The sequence below is a fragment of the Podarcis melisellensis genome, assembly GCF_964234715.1.
Source record: "Podarcis melisellensis genome assembly, chromosome: 2".
Lineage (NCBI taxonomy): Eukaryota > Metazoa > Chordata > Lepidosauria > Squamata > Lacertidae > Podarcis > Podarcis melisellensis.
The window spans coordinates 43,143,084-43,168,956 of record NC_138529.1 but is presented as its reverse complement, the minus strand read 5'-3'; the positions used below and the strand labels follow the sequence as shown (position 1 = coordinate 43,168,956).

At 44.5% G+C, this 25,873-nt stretch overlaps 1 protein-coding gene across 5 annotated transcripts; it reads right to left on the bottom strand.

Moving 5' to 3' along the window:
* Positions 1–25,076, bottom strand: BEST2 (bestrophin 2). Of its 5 annotated transcripts, none has more exons than XM_081900145.1 (10): positions 24,516–25,076; positions 8,840–9,021; positions 7,610–7,704; positions 6,378–6,611; positions 5,301–5,455; positions 3,730–3,807; positions 2,691–2,843; positions 2,348–2,428; positions 1,519–1,673; positions 1–1,155 (listed from the first exon to the last, which is right to left on the bottom strand). In XM_081900145.1, exons 1-10 carry the CDS (start codon positions 24,594–24,596, stop codon positions 543–545), a joined length of 1,827 nt encoding a protein of 608 aa, XP_081756271.1. In that variant the 5' UTR covers positions 24,597–25,076; the 3' UTR covers positions 1–542. The 5 variants fall into 5 exon arrangements, with proteins under 5 accessions (XP_081756271.1, XP_081756275.1, XP_081756274.1 ...); XM_081900149.1 differs by lacking the exon at positions 24,516–25,076 and adding an exon at positions 24,470–24,490; XM_081900148.1 differs by lacking the exon at positions 24,516–25,076 and adding an exon at positions 18,619–18,854.
* Between the last annotated feature and the right edge of the window lie 797 nt (positions 25,077–25,873).

The window sequence follows — 25,873 nt, the reverse complement described above, 5'->3', positions numbered from 1 at the left end:
TTACTCTAAACAAAATACCATTTAATACAATACTATAAAAGCAAGAATTTTAAAACATAGTAGATCCACACTGAGGCATTTGGGTAGTAAGCGCAGAGGTGATTACCTCCTTTCATGTTCACCATCTGACGATTACAGAAAGGAATGAGATGCAATAACCAGCTGCAGCTTTGGGTAAATATAGGACAGAATAGTACCTTCAGGAGTAGCTCAGTGTCCATGATTGCCCCTGCACGTTCAGTTAGGGGCTGCAGATCCAAGTCAAGAACACGTGGGGGGGGGAAAGGGGAGGTGGGCAGGGGGGGACAGAAATAGAGGCCTGATTAACAGAATCCTCCTGACTCCTTATGAAGTGGCCCCACATTACAATGTGTCATTAAAAACCAGGTGTCTAGCAGGGGCCACCAATTCAAATTCCCCTTTAGCAGCTGCAAGGACTATCAGTCTTCACTGATTTCCTGTCCTGAGGCCTAAGATTGAACGTGCCATGGGCCACCCTTCGTAATGGCTCCACTCAACCCTGTGGAGGCTGAAGTAATAGCTTATGCCACATTCTCCTCCTCAATAGGGCTCTGGAGCCAGTGGGGGTAATTGGCTGGCGGAAGACCCTTGCTGGAGGCCTCCTTTGAGCTGTGAAAGAAGGGGGCATCTGAAGAGCCGTGGTCTAGGAGAGGCTGAGACGAGTCGGTATCTGTTGCTGCAGGGACAGACATGTCCACAAGGGGCACTGGATCCTGGGGGTTGGCCACAGCACTATCATGGCCTAGCGAGGTCTGAGCTGGGCCACTGGGCTCGCCGGCGGGATCCTCAGAGAGGTCCTTGTGTGTCTCCGTGCCCAGGCCAGTGGCATCAGGCCCAAGGTCTCCCTCCCCCTCAGAGCTGAAGTGAATGCTGTTGATGGGCACAGACTGCCCAGGAGGCCCACAGGTACAGTCTGTGGTCTGTGTATCCTGACAGAGGCAGCTGTAGGTAGTGGATGCTTCGGAAACACAGCTGTTCTTGCGCCTCAGCAGAGACAGCCGACGTCCAAAGCCGCCAGGCGCGGGGGCTGTGGATAGCAGGCGGTTCAAGAGGTGTGCAGGGACATGGCGGCTGTGTTCATAGCCCTCTGCGATGTCCTCTAGGGGCTGGAACTGCATGTCTTCCTTGGCTAGGCTGGAAATCGAGGAGGGGAGTAGTTAAAGGGAATAGCTTCACACTACAAGTTGCAAAAGAGCTTGCTTTTTGGTGCAGGGATCTTCCTTATTGCCTCTGGGATGAGAGGGGATATCTATGGCGTAGTATAAATGGGAATCTGAATTTGTGCAACCAGCAGGGGCTCCATGTGCGCTGGAAGAAGAGCCCTCACCCTACCCCAAATGAGCAGGGAGGAATGGCCAAAAGGAGAAAGCAAGCTCCAGTTTCACAGACTGAAAACTGCTCCCACTGACGGAATCCCCCCTCCTCTCCCCAACCCTCTACCCAACAAGGACCACCGTCATTCCCTTATCTTGCCACAGAATGAGAAGTTTGGCTTACGTCATGTCAAAAGTGGAACCCTGGAACGATGGCTGTTGCAAGAGGAAAACGGTGGCTGCGGTATACGGGGCGCGGGGGTTGGAGGCATCCCAGTACCGATCCTTCTCCAGAAGAGGCAGGTCCCCATACATCTCGTCCACTGCCATCATGGAGACCTGCAAAGGAAGGGAGGACTTCAGGAGTCACCACCAAAGTAAGTGAATACTAGCCTAGGTGTATGCATGCTTGTTGTTTAGTCGTTTCGTTGTGTCCGACTCTTCGTGACCCCATGAACCAGAGCACGCCAGGCACTCCTGTCTTCCACTGCCTCCCGCAGTTTTGTCAAACTCATGCTGGTAGCTTCCAGAACACTGTCCAACCATCTCGTCCTCTGTCATCCCCTTCTCCTTGTGCCCTCAATCTTTCCCAACATCAGGGTCTTTTCCAGGGAGTCTTCTCTTCTTATGAGGTGGCCAAAATATTGGAGCCTCAGCTTCAGGATCTGTCCTTCCAGTGAGCACTCAGGACTGATTTCCTTAAGAATGGATAGGTTTGATCTTCTTGCAGTCCATGAGACTCTCAAGAGTCTCCTCCAGCACCAATATGGAAATCTGACATTTAGGGCCTAGTTTTAGATTTCCAACAAGAAGGTAATCCTTCACATGACTGGGAGTTCAATGAGGGCAAGGGAATGTTTAACCAATAATAAAAAATATTGTTCCAACATCTGAATCCACGAGGAAGGCAGAATGCCCACGTACTAGGTGTCTAAATGCTGATTTGCTATTCAATTCCCACTGTTAACTACAAAAGCAATAATCGGGTGCTGCTAAGGGGAGGGCAGAGTTACCTGGAAATTCCTGTCAATCAGCAGGTTGGTTTCAAAGTCATCATCGTCCTCCCCAAAAGGGTTGATGAGCTGCTCAGCCACCTGTAAGGTATTTAGAGGCACAGTAAAAAGAGAGGAATACATGTGCCCAGGCTCCTTATTTGTTGCCATCAATATGGTAACAGACATGGCAAAGGTGTGCAGTATTAAACATTCCCTTTTCCTTCCTTCCAGACACTTGTTAAATCACCCAGCAGCTGATTCATGGACCATCCCTCTGCCCCTGATTCATTTTCTAATCTGTAGGAAGGTGTCCCATAATGACTGTCCTTACACATCTTAAACTACCTCCTGTCTGCCATACCTTTAGCCACCCAACATAGAAGAAGAATTGCAGCAGGGTAAAAACAGGGACCCACAGATCCAGGTCATGTCCTTTGTAGCCCTGGCCTGGGTCAAGGAACTGCCGCCCAATCAGACAAGAAACGAAGAAGCTGTACACAGCAATGGTAACCACCTGTCAGAGCAGAGCAAGAAAAAGCAGGTAGAGAGGCTGGAGGGGGGTGAGTTGCAGAATTTCGGAGCCCTGTTTTTAGACCTAGTTCAATCTTATGGGCTGTTTACTGAGGACCAAACAATTCATCTGTGATTTAATCCCTAATAATTTATCCTCTGTACATGGAATCAGAGATGCTAAGCAGCAGTAATATAAGAGGTTCAACCTTGTCCTAATGTATGTTTGTATTAATTAGGGTAGAGTTTCTAATTTTCAGCAGCTTTTCATTCTTGAATAGATAGGAATGAGTTAAGATCCTTCACACCATACTCAGTTTACTAGTGTGAATTAGTACCACTACTTCCCATATAAACATACTGAAGGAGAAGAAACATGTTATTCCTCTTTAATCACCCTAAATGTGACTATAGAAAGGCATTTAGTGTGTGTCAAAGCCAGATAACTGGGTTTTTGTTTTTGTTTTAATGATCCTGAGTACATTCCTTGAAATAGTGATTGTAAGCACACAACTAGAGGCTGCTCTGGATTAATCTAGCATGAGATCCTCAAAATGTGCTTTAGAATAGGTAAACTTCAGCTGTTCTCATATAACATTAGGATCTGTGCATTGCTGCTCTACATATAAGGCTTGTTCCATGGTGTGATGAAGTTTCTGGGGTGGGGCTGGGCTAACTGCTGGGCTAGACATGCCATGTTGGGCTGTGTGAAACTTAGCTGGGATGCAAATTCCCTGATATATGATGGGCTTGTTCAGTGGCCTCAGTGCTTTTGACTCTATGCATGCCTTTGGGTGACATAACTTCCAACGTTTGGAAGCAGGTGGTTCATCATATGAGCACAAATGGATGTAATTGGGCTTGCTGACTGCTTTGGGTCCTTAACTCACCTGAGTGTAGACTAGTGGTACACTGATCCAGTCATAGTGGTAGAGCATGCTGCAGTTTCCACGAAAAAGGTTCAGTTCCTGAAAGAAGAAAACAGCCATCTCTAAGGGCTAAGCACTGAAACTTCTGCCTAACTAGAACTTTTCAGTCCATCTTCAGACCTGGTTTCAGCTCAGAAACAGCTTTGGCTGTCCTGATGGATGATCTATGCTGGGAGAAGCACAGAAGGAATTCGACCCTGCTAATTCTCCTGGACCTTTGATACCATTGACTATGGTATCCTTCTGAATAGGTTATCAGGGTTGGGGACTGGAAATATGATGTCCCAGTGGTTCCACTCCTACTTGGAAGCCCACTTCCAGAAGGTGATGCTGGGAGACCCCATGGCATTTATATTGTAAGGTCCCCAAGAATTCTACCTTGTATACCATGCTTTTCACCATCTGTATCTTTTGGGAGAGGTCATATGAAGATTATGGGTGGGGTGTCATCAATATGCAGATGACACCCAACTCTAGTCTAATTTTCACCTGAGTCACATGAAGCAGTGAAAGTGCTGAACTGGTGTCTTGAATTGGTAATGGGCTGAGTGAAGGCCAATAAACTGAAATTTAGGCTGCAGTCACAAGAGAGTTTATTATGCAATTGGTACTGCTCATGCACATATGTTTTTCACTGGGTCCACAAGATGTCCACCATCATCAAAATGCAAGCCCATCCTTTTTTTATTTTATTTAATCTGGATTTTCCCTTCAGGCTATAATAACCAATTATATATCCACAATCACCCCTGGTGAGAAAACTCATTAATTTTTGGGGTGGGGTGTGGCGTAGTTTGTCACATGAGTTTTTTCCTGGCAGCAGAAATGACATGTGTGTGCTTATTTCCAGTTGCCACATGATGAAGGCATATTCCAAATTCAGCAACGGTAGCTGTTCTCAAGATCTCCACCCAGTACATATGAGGGATTACCTTGGAGACTAATCACAGTACACGTACCAAGCTTCTTTTAAATATATACACACACATATGCAACACCTGCTCTATCTTGCGTAAGTTTTATAAATTCAAGTAAATATTACTCTTGCACAATAATCTAGTATTAAACATTAGAACAAAACGATTCAATATTGCCACATACACAATACAAGCCTCCATTTTGCCTGTTGCGAAACATGATAGCTAAAACTGGTAATGTTTGCTCTTGAACACTTCTGGGATTTTTTTCTTTTTTAGGTGACTGAGCTCACCAGTATAGAAATCCATTTGTAAATTTTAATAAAACAATTAGAGGAGCCAGGCTTTACAGGAAGGGCTTAGATTTTTATGTAAGCTAACAGAGAGCATGGGTCACAAAAGAAACCTTGCACTAAAGGATCTTGTTCTGGAGGTACGCCTATCATCATCAAATTTATAACCCACCCTTGACTCGCAGGTGAACAGCTTAAAATTAAAAACAGTTAAATCATATTATGATCGCAGGAATAGGGTGGGCCCTGAAAACACACGTCTCAGGTGTCAAAGAATAACTATTATATCTATAGTCTGGGGGACAAGGATTTACCACCTCACCTCCATGAGTAACTTGAGAGCACAGTTATCACGTATGCGGCCTTCTTTGCGTGCCTGTGCAGCTAAGTTGGTAAACCAGACACAGGGGACCCAGTATCTGTTGTAGGAAGTGTTCAGGTTCTCGTATTTCTTGCGCTCCTCACGAGTCATGAACCCTGTTAGATGCAACAGAGGTTATGCAGCCAATAGTACTCTATTTAGAAGGTCCATAGTGCAATCTTATACTGAAGAACTGCACTCTGAAAGGCTATAGGCTTTTGAAGAAGCCTTGAAGAAGGACACAAGATATGTAGTAAAACTCACACTAAATGCAATATGCTCTGCTTACAGGCAGTCCACTTTATACGCTGCATAATTGTGGCATTCCGAAATAACATCTTCTAGATTGAAAGTTATGCCTATCATTGCTTTAAAAAAAAAAAACTTTAAAATTTCCTAATTTCATTCTAACAAATGGGCAAGGGCAGGGGGACACCTACCTCTTGCAGGCTTTCCCACAGTCCTCTCATCCTTATAAGCTTTATAAGCTTAGTGCAGAGGCTTTCAACCTTTTTGAGTCCACGGCTTCCTTGACCAACTACATTCTTTCTGCGGCTCCCCTGTGGGGCTCAGGAGCCCAGTTATGTCACCCTTTGCCTGCAGAGCTGGCAGCCCCTCACCTATTTTTGAACACTCTCCCTTGTGGAGTGTTCCCTTAGCCTCCTCTCTTCTCCTCTTTCCTTGGGAGTCCTCTGGGCAGCTGCTGCTGTCGTCCCTGGTTTCTGAGCTGCCCCCTCTGCCCCAAAGAGAGGTACTTCATTCCACTGCCCCACAGGGGCCTTGAAAGCACCCCCTGACCAGCCCTAGAGGCACCATGCGCCTGAGGAGCTTGTAGCCAGGGCTGCTGCAATAAACAGCTGTGAAAGTCTTTGGGAGGCAGAAACGCAAGAGGGCACCAGAAGAGGGAGGGAAGGAAAGAGGGAGGCCAGTGTTGCCCACGGCACCCTTGACCATCATTCAAGGCACCCCAGGGTGCCACAGCACACTGGTTGAAAACCACTGGCTTAATGGGAAAGACGGTCTCCCTTCTACACTCACCTGCCTCCACCACATGGTCTATGGTGGGGAAACGCTTGAACACAGCGATGCTGACTGAGCGAAGAATCAAGACGGCAGAAAGGCTGCAGTACCGCATGAGAGTTCTCCGGTAAAGGCGCCCCTTCTCGTCAGTGCCGTGCACGTTCCCAGAGATGGCACACATCAGGCGGTCTGGCATAGGCATGCAGGTGTACTGACTCCACCAGCGGTTCACCACCAATGTCACATAGAACCCTAAATGAACCCAGGAGATGGGGAGGGGTTGCATTAGAATTCTGTCCCATGGCATGCTGCTAAGTCAGGCAGCCTCACTCTGAGATAAAACAGGAATGCTTCACTTGAACCAGGACTGAGGACACAAATTATGAAAGACAGAGCTCGGTTCTGGCAACATTAGACAGTAAGTGCAAGAGAAACTGGCCACAAAACATTGCAGCATGGAATGCCTCTGTTCAGCTTTCCAGTCCCTCCATTCTATTCTCCCCACTGATTTTCGTATATCCCCACCCAAAAAAATACCCCACAACAGGCAGACAGCATTCCATGCCCACTGTGTCGTTTTTTTGAATCCCCCTCAGCATTCAATACCCACTGGGCATGCTCAGTCTTCACTGGGCCATTTTGGGATGTCCCCTTCTCCAAGGTTTCCATTCTGTACTTCAGCATGCCTGCTTGATACCTCCCCTTTTCTGTGTATGGGTGGTGCCATTTTGGCTACATATAAGGACTATTGCTCAGAGAAGGGAGTTTGCTTGCTGCCAGTACACGTGACATTACCCTGAGCACGTGCAGAGTTCCTTTCTCTCATTGCCAATATTTTCAGGATCAAGGACATGGAGTATCCCAGGCTGCTCTTCCTGGCTTTCAGAGAGCTCTGAGCTCCACCAGGCCTAATTGTGGAAGTTAGCTGCCGAGTATAACATACACAAGTCACCCATACTCTACCCAGTTTCCAGATGAAGTAATTAAAGCCCATAATACCCTATTATCACCATACTCTTACTTTGATAGACTGGGGGGGAGGGGGAGTCACACCCAAGTCTAAACCAGAAGCATATCTACTGCTGAGCCTGTATTATAGTCTGACATCCTTGCAGTACGCAAAGGGCAAGCAGTAAATTGGACTAGGCATGGATGAATGTTGTGCCCTGGAAGCCAAGGTTGGGATGGGCACATGGATAAGGAAAGAGCATTGCTCCTTTAGGAAAGGAGCTGGCGTTCAAGCATCTCACCCAGGACAAAGGAGACAGGGATGAGATTGGCATAGTTGTCACAGTAAATCACCACCTTTTCGAAGTCCCTTTTCTGAGTCTCACTTAAGACGAAGCTAGAGGTGGGAATAAGAATGAGAGAAGGATTAAGAAGGATGCATATTTCCCAAGGGGGTTGGCAACACATTTGCTGAGAGCCACCTGCTTGCACTCTTGTAAGGGGACAATCTAAATGCATTCTGAAGGGCAAGTGAGGGCTGTTTTTAAAATGTTATGATTGGACAGGACATACAGTAAATCCTGGGGCAACTTTATACATCAGACCAGCCTTCGCCAACCTGGTTTTCTCCAAAACATTTGGAATCTGCAACTTCCATCAGCTCCAGCTGGTCTCAGACATATGGGGAACACCAAGTTGGCAAAGACTGCACCAGAGTGCTAGAATCACACAACTGCTGGAAGCTGAGGACTTCTGTATCATACATAATATATGCAACGAGCTAGGCTGACTCACATAAAGGGGTGGTTGTATATCTCACACACACACACACACACACACATATATATATACACACACTTCTGCTATAAGTGAGTGGTGTGTGTGATAAGGTGACTGCCCAAATTGCGAGCTGAATTGATGCCACTCCAGATTTGCTGCTCACAGGAGGTCCTCTCTAGTCGTCAGCAGAATAGCAAAGTGCCCAAAACAAAGCAAGGGTTTCAAAAGTAGCAAATCAGTCACCCTGATCTGGGGTTGAGAAGTGGAGAAGTGCAATTTGAACTTGGAGAGGAGGAAGTGTGCAGCCAGCGGAACCCAGAAAGAGTGGGTTCTACAGCATAATTACAGTTGTGAAAGGGGGTGAGGCTGGGCAATGCTATATTTATATATGCCCTGCCCATCCCACTCCAGTGTGTTAAGTTTCAACTTTGGCTGGTTAGACCAAGTTTGTTACAAGGGCTGTGCAAAATTTTAAAATACTCCAAAACAGGTTGCCAATCAAAATGCCAAACACTGTCCTCCATCCCGCCAAATAAAGGCATGCTCCTGAACAAACAATTCTTCTATGAGGTTTCTAATTTAAAGACACCACTAAGGGAAAACAATGCCTTGTCTTAGGAAATTAGTGAATTTCTAGAGAGTGGATCCATGTGGTAACTATTTGAAGAGCCCTGAATTTTGGTGGTGCGTGCTTGACACACCAAAGGTCATTTAGGGTAGATATGAGACTGTTCTTCCACGTTCCCACTTACCGATATGTAACACTAAGTCCCAGGTACGAAAGAGAGAAGACCAAGAACTCCTTGTAGAGCAGCTTGTAGATGCTTCCACGCCAAAGGGTCAGTAGTTTGTAGAAGCCACCGAAGCGAGCGTTGGCCACGCGGGCTGTGTATGTGACAGTCATGGTGCAGCCAGGCAGAGAGACACAGTGGGTCTGCAGTGTGGGGAGGCGCAGAATTAGAGTTTAAATCATTTCAAATATCTACATCAGCAGCACCATCTCTGGCTGCGAACACACCATATATTTAAAGCAATACCCCCCCCCCAAGAATCCTGGAAACTATAGTTTGATAAGGATGCCAAGAATTGTAGCTCTGTGGGTGATAAGCTACAGTTCCCAGGATTCTGGAGGGGATGGCATGTGCTTTAAATGCAGTGTACATAATGTAGCCTCACAGCTTGCCTTGTAGAAAGCTTATGGGTGCTTCAACAACCCCAGGAGTGAGATCATGCATGAACTCCCTCTTCATCCAGCACTCCTTCCCACAGATAAGGGGGTCATCTATCTTGTATGTTCTTCACAAAAGGTAGCGGTGCAGTTAGGTAATCTTAGACTTTGGACTTAATGTTCTTGTGTGTGTGCATGGGGCTTTTAAATGACAATGTGTACTACTTGATTTACTTCAAAACGTGGTAAACTGGACGTGCTGCACTAGGGCAGGGGGAGCTCCCCTTCATTCTGCTGCGTGAAGCTCTAGATATCCACCTCAAAGTGCTGCCTTGACAGCACTACTGACAGAAGGGAACTCTTGTCTCCTGTGGATTCTCTCTCTCTCTCTCTCTCTCTCTCTCTCTCTCTCTCTCTCTCTCTCTCTCTCTCTCTGTGTGTGTAGAAAGCTTCTATTCCATGGTTGGGTGACCATGGCAGGGATCAGGTGCTGCCTCAAAATTTGCAAAAAAACCCCCACCATACTGCATGTAGCATACCTAGCCTCTAAACCAGGCATAGGCAAACTCGGCCCTCCAAATGTTTTGTGACTACAACTCCCACCACCCCTGACCACTGGTCCTGTTAGCTAGGGATGATGAGAGTTGTAGTCCCAAAACATCTGGAGGGCCGAGTTTGCCTATGCCTGCTATCAACTGACTCTCAAATATTTTGTATTATTCCAGCCCTCCTGCACAACAGTGTAAGTACTGGAATGACCTCCGTTTTAGAGTTTGAGAACTTTCACAGTCAAAATATAACTGTAATTGCTGTAGTGCGTTGTTACAACACTAAACATTCCCTTCAAAGAGCAGATTGCCAAGTTACAAAGTAAGTAGTTATTATATTAAACATTATTATATTGAACGTCCCAAGATCCATATTAGCCAACTGATATGCCACAACATAGTGGCCAGCCTTTGAGTTCTCTGGCTAAATGGTAAAGTTTGCACAATGTTCTGTGACATTTTGGTTCACCTAAGAAAACTATTGCCCTAACATAGATTTTTAATTTCTTTCTTATGAGTCAACAAAGCTACCTTCACTTTTTGTGGGACTTTGAGAATACTGAAACTTTAGGAGTGTTTGATGAAAAGTTTCCCACACTCCTGGTTGTATGATTAGGACTCGGCTGAATGAACGGAAAGCAGTACAGCTATACACACAAAAAGTGTATAACTGTGGAGTCTTCCATAACAGACCCTTGTTTTGACTGTGGGGACCCTGCCAATTTTTCAGCTTCTGCTTCAGATCAGAGGGATCAAGTGTGCAGCTAGCTGGTAGTGGGTCAGCATGCTTCTAAGAAATCCTCTAAATTGATTTAAGTATCTTGCATGGCTTATTGTAGTATGAGTTTTTGCCAATAACAGTGTTACATCTCATAAAATAAGCTGCAGTCAAGCAAATCTTATGCAAAAGCTTTGAGTCGTAGTATCTCTCAAAGGCGTTTGCCGTAGTTTCCACAGATATAAGGAAAAGGCTGTTGTTCAGTGACAGAGCATGTGTGGAAGATCCCAGATTCAATCCCGGGTATCTTCATGTAAGGCTGGGAAAGACTGCTGGTTGGAAACATTGGGGAGTCATTCCCCAGTCAATAGTGTAGACACTATTAAGCTAGATGGGCCAATGGGTTTGACTCAGTACAGTGGTACCTCGGGTTAAGTATTTATTGTAATTCGTTCTGGAAGTCCATTCTTAACCTGAAACTGTTCTTAACCTGAAGCACCACTTTAGCTAATGGGGCCTCCCGCTGCTGCCGTGCCGCTGGAGCACGATTTCTGTTCTCATCCTGAAGCAAAGTTCTTAACCCTAGGTACTATTTCTGGGTTAGCGGAGTCTGTAACCTGAAGCATATGTAACCTGAAGCGTATGTAACCTGAGGTACCACTGTATAGGGAAACTTCATATGTTCCTAACTACCAACCCATTTTGAATGGTAATTGAGACTTCGGAAGAATGTTATTGTTGTGACATGTTATTGTTTTTTTTTGGGGGGGGTAGTCTGTATGCCTGAATCCCTTCTAATTCTTGAATCCAACAAGGATCTAAATGCTGGAATAGCCGGACAAGTTTATGGATAATGGCCCTTGGTAATGGGTCCTAAAGGGACACGGGTGGCACTGTGGTCTAAACCACAGAGCCTAGGACTTGCTGATCAGAAGGTCAGAGGTTCGAATCCCCACGATGGGGTGAGCTCCCATTGCTCAGTCCCAGCTCCTGCCCACCTAGCAGTTTGAAAGCACGCCAAAGTGCAAGTAGATAAATAGGTACCGCTCCGGTGGGAAGGTAAACGCCGTTTCCGTGCACTGTCTGGTTCACCAGAACTGGCTTAGTCATGCTGGCAACATGCTGTCTGTGGACAAACACTGGCTCCCTCGGCCTATAGAGCGAGATGAGCGCGCAACCCCAGAGTCATCCGCAACTGGACCTAATGGTCAGGGGTACCTTTACCTTTTTAATGGATCCTAAAGGCAGCAAAGGAAATGGCTCTGTGCCAGATAGAAGATGGGTGAGGCCCCCTCCCTTAACTGTCTGTTAGTTAGAAAGACAAAAGTCAGAGTTGTGTGTGTAAGCTAGAAGCTAGAAGGAGGAAGCAGGCTGGGCAGCTAAGAGACAGAGCCATGCCTGATTTCTGCTGGGATCCAAGGCTGTGGCTATGGGAAAAGCATGACCCTCTTGGGGTATTAATGCTATGAGCTCCTCCATCATGGGCTCAGGTTGTATACATGAGTAAATAAACCATATATCATAAAGACACCAAAGTCTCTGCTATCCCTCATTCCAAGGAAACTGAGCTCTGGGTAAGTGCCTGAAACCCCTGGAATGTTGCACTGCTTGGAGACTGGGGTGGTGGGCAACATTAGATTAGAGGCATTGCCTCTTTGCTTTATTTCCTGGGGAAACTAGTTACTCCTTGGAGATTGCACAACAGTCCACTCGACCATTAAGGGCTTGCCAAAATGTACTTTAATGGAGGCCAACCATTCCCAAACACCCACCCACACCGTAATCCAGTTAGTGGCATATCCTCACCAGGCATGGCCTAGTAACAATTTTTAATCTGGTGCATTCCATTGAGAGATTCTTTGCTGCTGCTTATTTTTCCAAGGTGAATTGAGAAATCAAATCCCCCGCTGTGCAAACTGCAGTCAAACTCTCCTGGCTTAACAATGCTAGGCAAGGCCTTTGAAAGAGACCCACTTCCCAGGCTATCTAAATGAGCTCTTTCATTAATGAGTAATGCTGGGAGCCCCTCCCCCCCTTCCAAGATCTAAGGCTGGCTGTGACCACTGACAGAGGTTCGGCTGACAACAAATGCCCAAATATTTTGTTTGACTTTCCGTGCAAGCAGAGCAACTACCAGGGGGAAGAAGAAGAAAAATAAGGAGGGGTGTGTGAAGGAGAATACAGTATAACTATGTGTGGGAGAAAAGTGTCTTCGAGCCAAAACACTACTTTTAGAAGATGAGATGGCCCTTAAGTACTTAGAGCTGGAACTGAGGTAGCACTTCAGCCAACAGGCTTGCTTGTCAAGCAATCATGTTGGAGTCCCAAAACTTTCTCAGGAGAAGAGACTCCAGATGATTCTAGGACTCGAATCAGAGTGAAAATAGCATCCTAGCTGCAGGTAAGAGTTCTGTATAGAGCATCAGAGAATGGGAGATCCAAATTGATATGCAATGCACATGTTTTTTAAAAAGTGATCACACATTGTTGTTTAGTTGTGACCCCATGAACCAGAGCATGCCTTGGAAACTCTCACTTTCTTCTCAAAGCGTCTCCTTTTTTATGTCCATGGAGCTTTCTTGGCAAAATACTGGAGTGGTTTGCCAGTTCGTTCTCCAGGTGGATCACATTTAGTCTAGTCACACATACATAGCTTTAAAAAAAGACCCACAGTTGTGAGAAGTCCTTTTATTTTTTTAAAGACATGCTCCTGCTAAGGAACTATTAGCCTTTCCTTGCTTCCCTAAAAGTCTCCTCGCAACGCCAGGAGCAGAGCCTCGACCCTCAATACACCCTAGTAACCATCTTTTAAAAGATTCCCACACCCAGTTTCAACACATTCGGTTTTTTAATAAAAAGTTTACTTTATTAACCTGTTTGCTGTTACATAACATTAAAAGCAACTGTTAAAGGATTACAGCTGTTAATGCCTGGCTTCTGTTACAAAGGTCTGTCCATCTGGGACAAAGTTTATACATGTTCCCATATTGTTACACAAAGAAACACAATTTACTGAACAAAGCCCTGTGGGGTACCTGTGCTAAGTCTGTTATAGCACGAACAACAGGGAGCTATGTGGGAGACTCCAAGATGCTGCAGAACTGATTAAATACAGTAATTACTTATTAAATAACAAGTTATAAGGCAGTAATCCTATATACATTTAACAAGGATTTTCTGTATAGACATGTTTAGGATTGCACTTTAAATATATGATTGCACATGTATAGAATTGGGTTGCAAATCATCATTTGCACCCCTACCAGTCCAGGGTAGTTTGATAATTAGTTATTCTATGTACTTCCATAATTTTTTAAATTTTTTAAAAGATTACAGTACAGTTTTGATTAAATTATGCCTGCCCATTTATAGGATGGCTTTTATTATTTCATTCATCACAACATCCCAGAGGTGGCTATAAATATTTCATTGTATGACTAGACAGCTGAGGGTGGACAGAGGATGACACTCATGGTTATCTAGCAAGTCCATTGATGAGATAGGATTTCGGACCAGATTTCTGTTTGGTGGACTGCAATGACATAGAAAGCCTACACCTCCAAACAATTCATTGGGGCAAAACACCTCTGGTTTTCTGTCACCTTGATCACATATTAATCTTTAAAGAGGAGAAAGCAAGTTCCACTTCTCCTTTCCAGACCTTCATGCAGGCAAACTACACCACAAAGCAGATTTCACTGTAAGCAAAACATTTCTGATTGTCTATTTTCATAGGAAAGAATAGTTAAAGAAGACAGAGTTTTGCAACATCCATGAAAGCAAAATTTCACAAGCAGAACAGAACGTGGATGCAGGAGCAGGGCACAATTTAACCAGTTTTTAACACTAACCTGTGCAAAAGGTTATCAGTTGATTTGGCTTCGCCCTCAGTGAGGGCAATTGCAGGGGAGAAGCAATCCAAAGAGCACAGACTCCCTTAGCAATTATCCCCAAATTCCTCCTGGGAAGCAGCTCTTAGGCAAGGTGAAGAGAAGAGAACAGAAGGCTGCTCTGACAGCTCCCACAGGTTTCTAAATACCGAAGTGCCTCTGTGCTGACCTTTTACATCTCTCCTAAAGGTAGACTCTTCTTTGATTGCTTGGCATCAGAAGGTGGAGGGAGGGGTGAGATGGGAGGGGTGAGAGGTTGGGCTGGCTGAAGGGTGCTTGCAGGCGCATTCCCTCCTAATTGTCAGGGGAAAGGAAGTAAATGTAACATGCAGCATGGCAACTCAAAGGACCTGAGATAGAGATGGAAAGTGACTGAAATAATGTAGAAGCAGAAGAAGTGCGGATGAAAGGTAAAATGTGAAAGGTTGGGAAACAAAAATGGAAGGCTTGGAAGCCCTTGCAGCATAACCCTGTATGTTGTGCCTGCTCAGAAATAAGTCCAAATGAGTTATATTAAATTTACCCCATTCCCATATAAGCATGTACATAGGCATTGCAGCATTAGCAAGAGCATTGGAGCGTCACTCAAGCTTGTGAGAAGGAAAAGGGTTTATTTCAGTAGGGAATTTGTAGAGAGGTGGGCAGAAAGTGTCCTACACAAAAATGAGAGGAGTGTCCTGGAGGAGGGAGCTCTAAAGCCGGACTGCTGCGCTAAGGCCTCCCCAAAAGGCCTTGCCCTATGTTATCCACCCACCCAACCCCAACCCCCCCGATGGTGGCAGGACATGGTGCAGCGTCTCTGCTGAGGATCTCACTGGTTGAACAAATTCAAGCGGGTGATGCTTTAAATTCCCTGGTCCAATGACCAGCACTTACCACTCAGCACAGAAACAAACCAAACACAATGCTGTAACCAGGAATGGCCAAACCTGGCCCTCCATATGTTTTGGGACTACATTTCCCATCATCTCTGACCACTGGTCCTGTTAGCTAGGGATGATGGGAGTTGTAGTCCCAAAAACATCTGGAGGGCCAAGTTTGGCCAAAGGAACCTAAAGATAAGAGCTCATGTACAGAAAGTGGGGGCTCCTTGTCTGGACAGGAGTCAGGAGTCTGATTAGTCACCATTTGTTTTTCTAGCCTGCCCACCCCAAGGGCTCAATGCAGGTTACAATTTTAAAATGCACACCATACCAAATATACAAAACTAATGTGTGCCTTCAAGGCTTGGCTTGGGAACTGCAGCCTAATTATGAGCTTGGTGCATGAATTTGTGATATTCAGGACCTGCTCCCTTCTGTGCAGCTTCTTACTCTGCTAACTCTTGCACCTCTTCAAGAAATCCTGTGATGAATCCAAATCCTTAAAAACACACACACATTAAAAAGCAAACAAACAGCCCTTCTTCTCTGGAAACCTGATGGAACCACTCTCCTCACTGGGCCTAGTTCTCTTCCAATGTTTGACAAGTCAACACCCACAGGGTTTGCCTTCTGGAACAGGGATGAACCAAGCAAACAGCCTTGATGCAGAAGAAACTAGTTGAGAGGGGAGAGAGAGAGAAAGAGAAAGGGAAGGATAACTTTTATTTCCCCCACCAGTCTCAAACTGAGGAACTGCCAGGGTCTACACACATGAAAGGCTGAGTTCTTTCCTCAGCTCTAAAATGGAGGGTGTGCGTACCTTGTGATTAGAAAGGGATGATCGAGGAAACCACAATTTCCGCCTTCTCCCTGACCAGCTGCTGGATACAGAGCTGCAACCAACCACGCTCCTTGGTGGTAATCAATCCACCATATTAAATTGTATTTCTACCCAGCTTGTACTGATGACAAACACACCACATCCTTGTATAAGGAGCTGGCACCCACCCATGCTGCCCACAAATAGCCCCTTTGAGAAGCAAGATGCCACGGGTGAGAGCCTGGAAAGAGGGACAAAGCAAGAAAAGCATGGCTGCCTACATGAAGCCACACTTTGGACGTGGCTCCCTGTTGCCTAAGTTCTCTGTTGGCAAGAGGGCAGAAGGCCACTGCACACCAGGCTGAGGAGGAGGAGGATGACAGCAAGCCTTTCCCTGGGATTCTAGGGACTAACTAAGGATAGTTATCATGGTGCCCTCCAGAAGTTGTTCATTTTCATAATCCCTGACCACTGGGATTTGGAGTCTACAACACCTGCAGAACACCACATTAGTTTCCACTGGCCTATACGGAAGTGTAATTCATAGTATCTGAAATCCTTATTTATTCTCCTCTACCGTTAGTGATAAATCACTGTTATTCCCGTTTTGAAAACAAGGAACTGAAGCATAGAGGGAGTGGTTGTCTTGGTCAGGAGGATGCAAAATTCCCCCACAGGTGAGTTAGAGCTTGCATTTGCAGCAATCTAAAGTGAATTCTCTTTTCCTTGCATCTCACCAACATCAATCCATTACTTTCTTGACATGATTGTGACACTCCCAGCTGACCTCCTATTTGATCAACACCTACCACTTAAGTGTCACAATTCAGCATCCCTATCTATAGGCAACAGTAAGCAGCAGCCCAGACCCTTCCTTCTACCCTGCAGCCCCCTTGAACCCAATGCAAACCCCAGAGTCAATTCCAAACCTTGCAGAAACTCCTAGAGATGCATCTGCATGCGGCGACTCCTGCTTTCCGTCTGCTGTGAGAACCTATGCTGCTCAAACTGGGTGTACTATAAATTGGGCAGATACCTGCTAGAGCCCAACCCTAGCTGCTAAGTGGATGCAAACTCCAGATAAGTACTCTTTTAAGTGATCAAGCCAGCATGACCACCTTTCATTTTTGAGGCTAGGCACTAGGATTTGACCTTAAAAAAATGCATGCAAGATTCTAAAGATGCTTATAACACCGTCCATCGCATGTATTCCTAACCCACAATAAGAAAGAACTGTGCTAGGAGAGAACCAAGAAAAGGAGAACTATCTGGCAAGAATTACAAAGAAAATTAGGAGAGAAGAACAAGGGTAAAATCCACTTATGTTGTTTAGGACATGTTCATGTTACTAGCTTAAAAGGAGCTAGGTCCCCCTCTTTTCTGAATAGAGATAAAAGCTGGTTTGCAGGGAGATACATCAAAATGCACTGTTTCCTAAGTAACATCATGATAGATAAAGGATAGATACGGATTGTGACTAATGTTGTGTGTACAATGCTTCACAAACCAATGGTAGGAGCACACTGGATGCAGAGTAAACATGAGTGTGTACACAGCCCAAGACTTGGTGGGTTACACAAGGGGTGGGCAGGCTTCAAGCTTGCAGAATCTACTGGTTTCTCCAGGAACCCCGAAGCCCACCAATCTGGGTGCTTCCAGACTGTCACTTTTTCATGGGAATGATTCATATCCATGCTGGAACTTTAGATTTATGTGTTTAGTGCGTTAAAGGACTCTGTTGCCTTAGTGTAATATATCAACTTTAAAAAGGAATATAACTTATTAAGGTTTGTGATATTGACAAGAAAATGCATTGGAAAGTGTGGGATGAACAAATGACTAACAGTAAGATAAGCAAATCAGAATGAATGCAAGATAAATGCTCATTATCGTATAACTGTCCTTCCTGACAAACAAATCAGAAGGACTGCTTAGTAAAGCTAGGATGCAGTTTCACCTGAGTCAGCTTGCAAATTGGGATAAATATTCAATAAACAGGTAATATGGAGGGGCACTCAGAGGCAAGTGCAAACTTAATACTTTGTGATCAGTACTGGAATCAAGCTCAAAGTGCCTTCAAACAAAAATCCACTCCTGATGTTCCCCCATTCTTACAGGAAACCTAATTTGAAGCACAACAGCTTCTTAATGGTTGCTAGACAATTGAGAGTCAGAGAGACTTGCAGAAATCTGCCTTCTGCCCGGCCCTGGCTTAGTTCTGCTAGGCACTCAACTGTACAGGCTTTTCCTGGCAAGTCAGAAGTCATATCAAGAATAATACAGAGTGAGTGAGTGGAAGTAGAAAGTAGTGGGTGGGTTTTTACACAGCACCTGCAGTTACAACCACTAGGACAAGATAAGATTTTGCTTGACATCATCCATTACTAGGCTCCTATACCTTGATCTGTGTAAACTTTGGGGTTAGAGTTCAGCCAGTGTACTACATAAATGATGGCAACATAGGAAACTGCTTTATCCTGAGTCAGACCATTAGTCCACCCAGCTCAGTATCATCTACACTTACTGGTGGTAGCTGTCCAGGGTTTCAAATGCGGCTCTCTCCCAGTCCTATGTGGAGGTCCCAGGCATCTTCTGCATTCAAGGCAGGTGCTCTACCACTGATTTTTTTCTCAGCCAAAGTTTGCCATCTAAGTCAGCAGTTTGGCTTTGGGATGCCTGTTCTAGCTTGTTAGCCCACTCTTCTCCTGGAGCAAAACATTGCTTGGAGTCAATCTCAGGTTAAGTGCCAAGGTTTTCCATTTCACAATAAGATGCTCTCTTCTGTCATCACCAGATCTGTTTGAATCCTCACGTGACTTGTCCTTGATGGGCCTGAAACTAGGCAACATCACAACCTATCAACAGTGTGTGTTTGTGTGAACATATGTACAATTATGTGTGTGGAAATGCCTATGGGTGTGTGTGCTTCTGTGTTGTGGCGCTGTCTGTTCGGTTACTGAATCTGCATTATCCAGATGGCAGCCCAATACAGATTTCTGTGCTGGAAGGACCATTGTTGAAGCCCAGTTCTGATACTCTCAATGACATGTCCATATTAGCAGTGTGTATATCTGGATAAAGAATGCATTGCCTATTCAGTTATAGCATAGTTTCAGGGTCCAAGACAAATAGGTTTAGAATATGAAACTTTAACAGAGATATGGGATATTACAAACCATTTTTTCCTACAAAACACGAATGAAATAACTTACTCCCCTCTCCTGTTCAAATATTTTTCACTCCCTTTGGTAGATTAATTAACTAGTGATTGATTTTAGCCTGCCTTTGATATATTGTGGTGTTTTTTCTACACTTTGTGACTATCTGTAATTGCTTCTTGCCTTGCATTTGTATTAGAACTATTGCTTTACCCTAAACTGCCCCAAGCTACCAGCCTGTGTCCCTGTACTTTCAAACCTTTTACAACAGAGGCTAACCTGAGGCCATCCACCTGTTGCTGGCTGTTGAACACTGGCTTCGGCCGATGCGAGTTGGAGTCCAACAACATTTGGAGAGCCACAGGTTTGTCACTTCTGATTTAAAGTAAACAGCTGGGTGAAATTATTTGGAGCTTTGGACAAAGGTGTCACTGAATGCAGACCACAAAGTTCTACCGCTTGTTTCCATCAATTAATTCCAGGGATGCAGTGGAAATGATGAGCATATACCTGGGAACAGTTCCAGGGTGAATGAGAGGAAACAAGTGGAAACTTAATGCTGGTCTGAACAAGGTAAAGTTGCTTGGGAAGATTGCTTCTTTGGATGGAGGTTTGCAACTGCTTTTAGAGAGGGCTGAAGAATCCGATGCATACTGGAGTACTCCCTGACTCAGTATTATCAGTGGAATTGCAGGCTACAACAGTCACTAGCGCCTTTTAGTAGTTTAGGCAAATTATATACATATACTGTACATACTTCAGCATGTGCAAAATCCCAGTTGCTGAAATACTTCTGGGGCCTAGCAGCAACTCCGCATTAGCCACAATGGCCACCCATTTGTACAGTGGTACCTCGGTTTAAGAACAGTCCTGTTTATGATTTGGTTTACGAACTCCACAAAACCGGAAGTAGTGTTCCGGTTTGCGAACTTTACCTTGGTCTAAGAACGGAATCCGAATTGTGGAAGGGCACCAGCGGCAGGAGAACTCACTAGGGAAAGCACGCATGGGTTTAAGAACGAATTTGGTTTAAGAACGGACTTCAGGAACGGATTAAGTTCATAAACCAAGGTACCACTATATCTCTAAAGTTTAAAGTTATGAAAGTTTAAAACATGGTTACTTGAATGACCACTTACACCCCAATGAACCTGCACCAGCTCAATAATTGCCTTCAAAGTATCACTCTCTGGCTTGGCACTAACTTCAACCAGGTTTCTAGGTAGCAGAATAGGATGGCTGACTGGTGCCTATGCATAAAATTTGCTTTTCTTTCTGTGTTTAACAAAATACCCCAGCTATAAATTATAAGAAAGCTGCCCTGTACATTTCATGTTCAAAATTCCAGTCATGACTGCTGGGAGTTACACCACTTTTAAATGTCCTCAGCAGAATTCCTTCAAGACTTGTGGTCTGTACTTACCATATATTTGTCACTGATTAAATTTTAAAGCAACTGTGGGAAGAAGCCTGATGGCCTCCAGCTGTTGCTGGACTACAACTCCCACCATCCCTGACCTGGCCTGGCTGGGGCTGACAGGAATTGAGGTTTCAGTAACAGGAGGGCAACAGGCTTCTCACTCTATTTTAAAGGCTACCATGCCAAATGACCAGAAAACATGTTTCAGAGTACAGTAATAAAGGAGTCCCCAAATAATGAACTCAGGCCAATTATTCTGATAAAATCTTACATCTCTGCATATTATTTTGAGACAAGGCTTCAAGACCTGCCTGTTTAAAATTTCTGCAGATGGAAGTTAAAGATCCTCACCTGCTGTTTTTACAAGGTGTGGGACACATCACTTGGTGTATCCAAAATCAAATTTTGTTTGAAGAAAGACAACATGAGCTACTGATTATATTATACATTTATCATCACACATGTAATCCTAGACTTCTTCCAAAAATCTTAGGAGATGGAATTATTCCCATTTCATCGTCAGAACAAACACTTTGAGGGAGGTTTGGCAGAGATACAGTGTTTTGCCCAACACCACATGCCCAAGCAGGAATCCAAAATGGAAGTCTTCACAATTCAACCCAAGCTTTCTGTGGAAAAGAAACAGCTCTAATTTTTTTGTGGGTTGTATTCTTCTGCATATTTTTGGGTGGGGGAAGGATGAAGGAAATTAACAATAAATAATGGGAAAGTCACTCATTTTCCCACAGTGGTGGTGGTGGTGGTGGGGAAGTTTGAATGATGCTATCAGTATAGTTACATAACATATATAACCATCTTATTTAACAATTAAAACCACAGTTGCCTCCAATTATGAAGATGCTCAAGAATGTTGAGCCTCAGGTTTAGGAGTCAACATGTTTGTTCACCTAAGCCATACACACAGAGACAGAGACAGAGACAGACAGGCAGACACACACACACACACACACACACACACACACACACTGCAGTGTGGTCATTGACAAATCTGTAGTGTTTTTGCTTGATGGAAGGCAGCATTTCCCTCTCAGAGTACAGCTGTGGCCATGCTGGGATGTTTTGGGTCGCTTGGCTAAGCAGCTGGTGCTAATGAGCTCCCCAACCTCTTGCTGGGGCAGACGCCGAGTTCTAGACAGGACCAAAGGAGCAGCTTACGTAATGCTGCTGCTGCCACCACCACCACCCCGGGCATCCGTCTGAGCTGAACAACACACATATAAAGCCGTTGCACACACCTACAAGACGCTATGTTTCATAATGTGGTTCACATACTAATGGCAGCCAGTTCCGGGAGAGGGTGGGGAAGGAACAGGGCTAAGCTGGCACGCAGTACTGAAGGGGGGAAAGAAATGAATCTGCAGCCGCTGCCAAACATTGTGGTTACCCAAGAAGGGAGGGAGGGAGGCTTACCCCCTGGGCTTTGAGGTTTAAAAACAACCCTTGAAAAAAATTGTCCTTGTTCACCTGCCGATGCATATTATCATTATCTAGCATTTGCCAGATTAAAAATAGGAACAGCTGCTTTTACTTATGCAAGAGAGCAAGAAGATAAAAGCAATTCCAAAGGAATTCATTTCCTTAGTCTCCCATTCCAGAAATACTTTTTTCTACATTTTGGGACCCACACAAATTTGTACATTCTTCAATGTGTCATACAGGAATACTTCTAAGTCCACTTTTATAAAGTTTCAGATCCTGCTGTATAACTAGCAAATTTGTTAGCCTCATAAAAAGGGTTTTTAAAAAAACAACCCAATCAGACAGGTGATTCTGGAGAATATGCCAGGTATGATTTTAACACATTTTGAGAAGATGAAATATAGAGGCAAGGGCAGGGGCGTGGGTGCTACGTATCTAGATTTCGAGCCCTTCTGTTGTTGCCAGAAGCCCAGCACTTTTTTCCAGTGTTGGGGTAGAATGTTTCATCCCTAGGCTCTACCCTTTTGGGGGAGGGGGGATATTTCTGGTCTCAGTATGGCTTGACTGCTTTAAAGTGGGCTTGAGAACCAGGAGCTTTTAAAAGCCAGCTCCCTATCCAGATGTGGAAACTAGAAGGCTACAGAAAAGGAGTATCAGCCTCAAGACTTCAAGCAGGACAGTTCCATCTGTAAGCATTCTATAGAACAGAGAGGCCAATAAATCTTATCACACAGATGCTACAGTGGCTGGTGCTATTTTACCTACATTTTCACCCAGACTGAAATTTGAATACTCCAGCCTCCTGGAAGTTTTATGGGGAAGGGCTGTAGCACAATGGAGGAGCATCTGCTTTGCACACAGAAGGTCTCAGATTCGGCACCTCCAGATAGGACTGGAAAAGATTCACAGCCAAAAAATCCTGGAGAGCTACTGTCATTCAGTGTGGACAATACTAAGCTAGAGATTGACCAAAGGTATAAGGCAGCTCCCTGGATTCACTGACACCTCCAAGCCTTTCTCCAGCACCTATTTCAACAGTGTAGGGAAGTGGAATACTTAGTAGTTTATGGAAAAAACACAAGGCTTTCTAAACATCTGGACTTCCCAGTTAGATCCAAAGCAGGAAAGCAAACAAAAGGTATGTCTCAGTGACATCCACTTTTTAACTTAATACCACACTCTAGAACAAGGACTTGCATCCCACTCCTGCTCAGCTCCTGTCCTTGGCTGGGGCTCCCAGTGAGATCCTGTTGGCAGAAGCAAAAGCTGGCTGGCTGTCATTTTAAAATATATTACTGGTGTCCTTGCTATAAATGATGATCCCATTTCAGTCCTCTGGCAAGAATGGGGCAGGAGCCAAAAAAGGGCAGGTCTGTATCCCGCATCAAGTCGTTAATGGTTATTGGGACACTAGTAAACGAAAGTCAGTTAGCCAGGATGTTATGAAAACACAAGTCAACTGAATTACCTCATGCTTGAAATGTTTACATTACTAAAACATTTGAGAAACGTTTCTACTTTGGATAGGATGTATGATTTATGGAAGACTGCCCCAGAGACATACTAGCTTGCAATCCAAAATGGCATGCCTTTAATATCCAATATCAAGCTACTCCTCCTTTTGTAGTTTTCTGCCTCATTGTTGGACAGTGTTCTCAAAGCTACTAACATGAGCCTGACCAAACTGCGGGAGGCAATGGAAGACAGGAGTGCCTGGCGTGCTCTGGTCCATGGGGTCACGAAGAGTCTGACACGACTAAACGGCAAACAACAACAAATCATGACAGCATTGGGTGACATTGTAAGTTCCCCACCTCCTTATTCTGTCTTAAATTCAGGAAAAATATAGCCCTGAAATATCAAACATAAGCAGGACTCCAACAGTCCAGCTCCTCTGCCAAACTCTGGCCAGCTACCTTTCAAGGCATGGAAACCTGAGAGTTTATGTACGTCGTCTGCCTGCTCACTTTAACATCCTACTGTTTTAAGAATGTGCAGTTGTGGAAGGGTCCATATACCTTCTTGGAGACGCAACTTCACATTAGTTCTTAGTATATACATGGAGGAAAACATGTAAACTGTGTCTTGGTAGAACAGCAAACTAGACACACTTGTGCTAATATGCAATTGACATTATAGCCAACATATTCCACCAAGGAAGCTGCCTTGAACCAGGTCAGACTATTTGCTCACCTAGCCAAATATTGCCCACTCTGACTCTCCAGGGTCTTTAGGCAAGAGGTCTTTCACATTATCAACTGCCTGATCCTTCTAAATGGGCATGCCAGGTTTAACTAGGGACCTTATGCAAGCAAGCTAATCATGCAGTCTACCTCTGAGCTATGGTACAACCCTACTTTTCAAACTTTTATTTCCCAGAAGATTAAAGTTGTTTCCACTCACCTGACAAAGTTCTGTATTCTGTAAATTACATGCTTCTAGGATCCTGCCTTCATACAAACTGTTAATCTCTCCAGACTGCATGTGATGCAGCCCTCAAGTACTGTGCAGAATTGCGAATTCATTCATGCCTTGGTTTACAGTAGGACTGAAAGACCTGCAAGGATTTCGGCGGTGTTTTTGACATGCTCTTCCAGCTGTTCTGTCTGCATAAGCATTGCAGTTTGCCAGATGGAACAGTCTCCTCTCTGCCCCCCATGGGCTGTTCTGTGGGTTATGCCAACCCTCCTCCCAATAGCCAATTGCGGGGGGCACGTGGGGGGAGCAAAGGAAGCCCTGTGGCACAATCTGAAGTGCAGGGCTGTTCTGACTGGGCTGGTTAGGCAGATCCTGCCATCCAGAGAGACTTTGGGTTTATTCAGTAACCGTAACTCTCATTCTACAAGCTACTTTTTTCATGTATTAGCTATGCAACAAGCATTTGTTCCACAACTCCTACAATTACAAAGCTGAGACACTGTCAATGAAAAGTGCTTCTATGCTTATCCCTCCCACAGGCAAAGAAATAAAGGCAGAGAGAACCAGATGCGGCTGCTGAGGTTCTGTGGGAAAACTGGGACTCTCTCTAGACCTTCCAATTTCACTGTCATACCCTGATTAATAAAAAAGGGAGCCAGAAAATGAATAATAGGCCTAATTAAAATAGGTATCCTTTTTTATAATACTGGTTTACACACTTTTAATGTTGGATTTTTGTATACTGCTTAGAGATTTTTAAAATATTTAATTGGTTTAGAAATGCTTTTACATAAATTAAAACAAAGTATCTTTAAACACCTGCACCAGTTTCCTAATTCCTTGGCATTTTGAAAACCACACATAATACAAAGTCAGTGCAGCACAGTCGATGTACCCACATATGCCATTTCCCACGAAAGACTTAGAGTACCAAAGAATTCAGCTGCCTCTACATGTTGTGATTTTTTAAGATTCCTAGAATGATGCAGAGTTGAAATCTTTTACTTATCTGGTAATCAATTTACTCTGAGTTCAGCCATGCTAAGGAAGGCCTAAGCTTTGAGGGTGCAATGGGAGCCTGCCACCCTAAGCACCAAAGTAGTTATGGTGGATCATGCTTTGCTAGCTTACCCACCTCAATTCCCATGGTCATATAATACTCCCATTAAATGGTCCATTGCATTTTTAAGTCAAGTTTATTTTCCAGTTTCCTCTAAAATGAGAACAGGCAGTCAAGCTTGCTCCCATCCATTTGATCATACAATGGGATACAGTTTTACCTTGGTTTTCAAACAGTTTAGTTCTCCCAACGTTTCGGCTCCTGAACGCAGCAAACCTGGAAG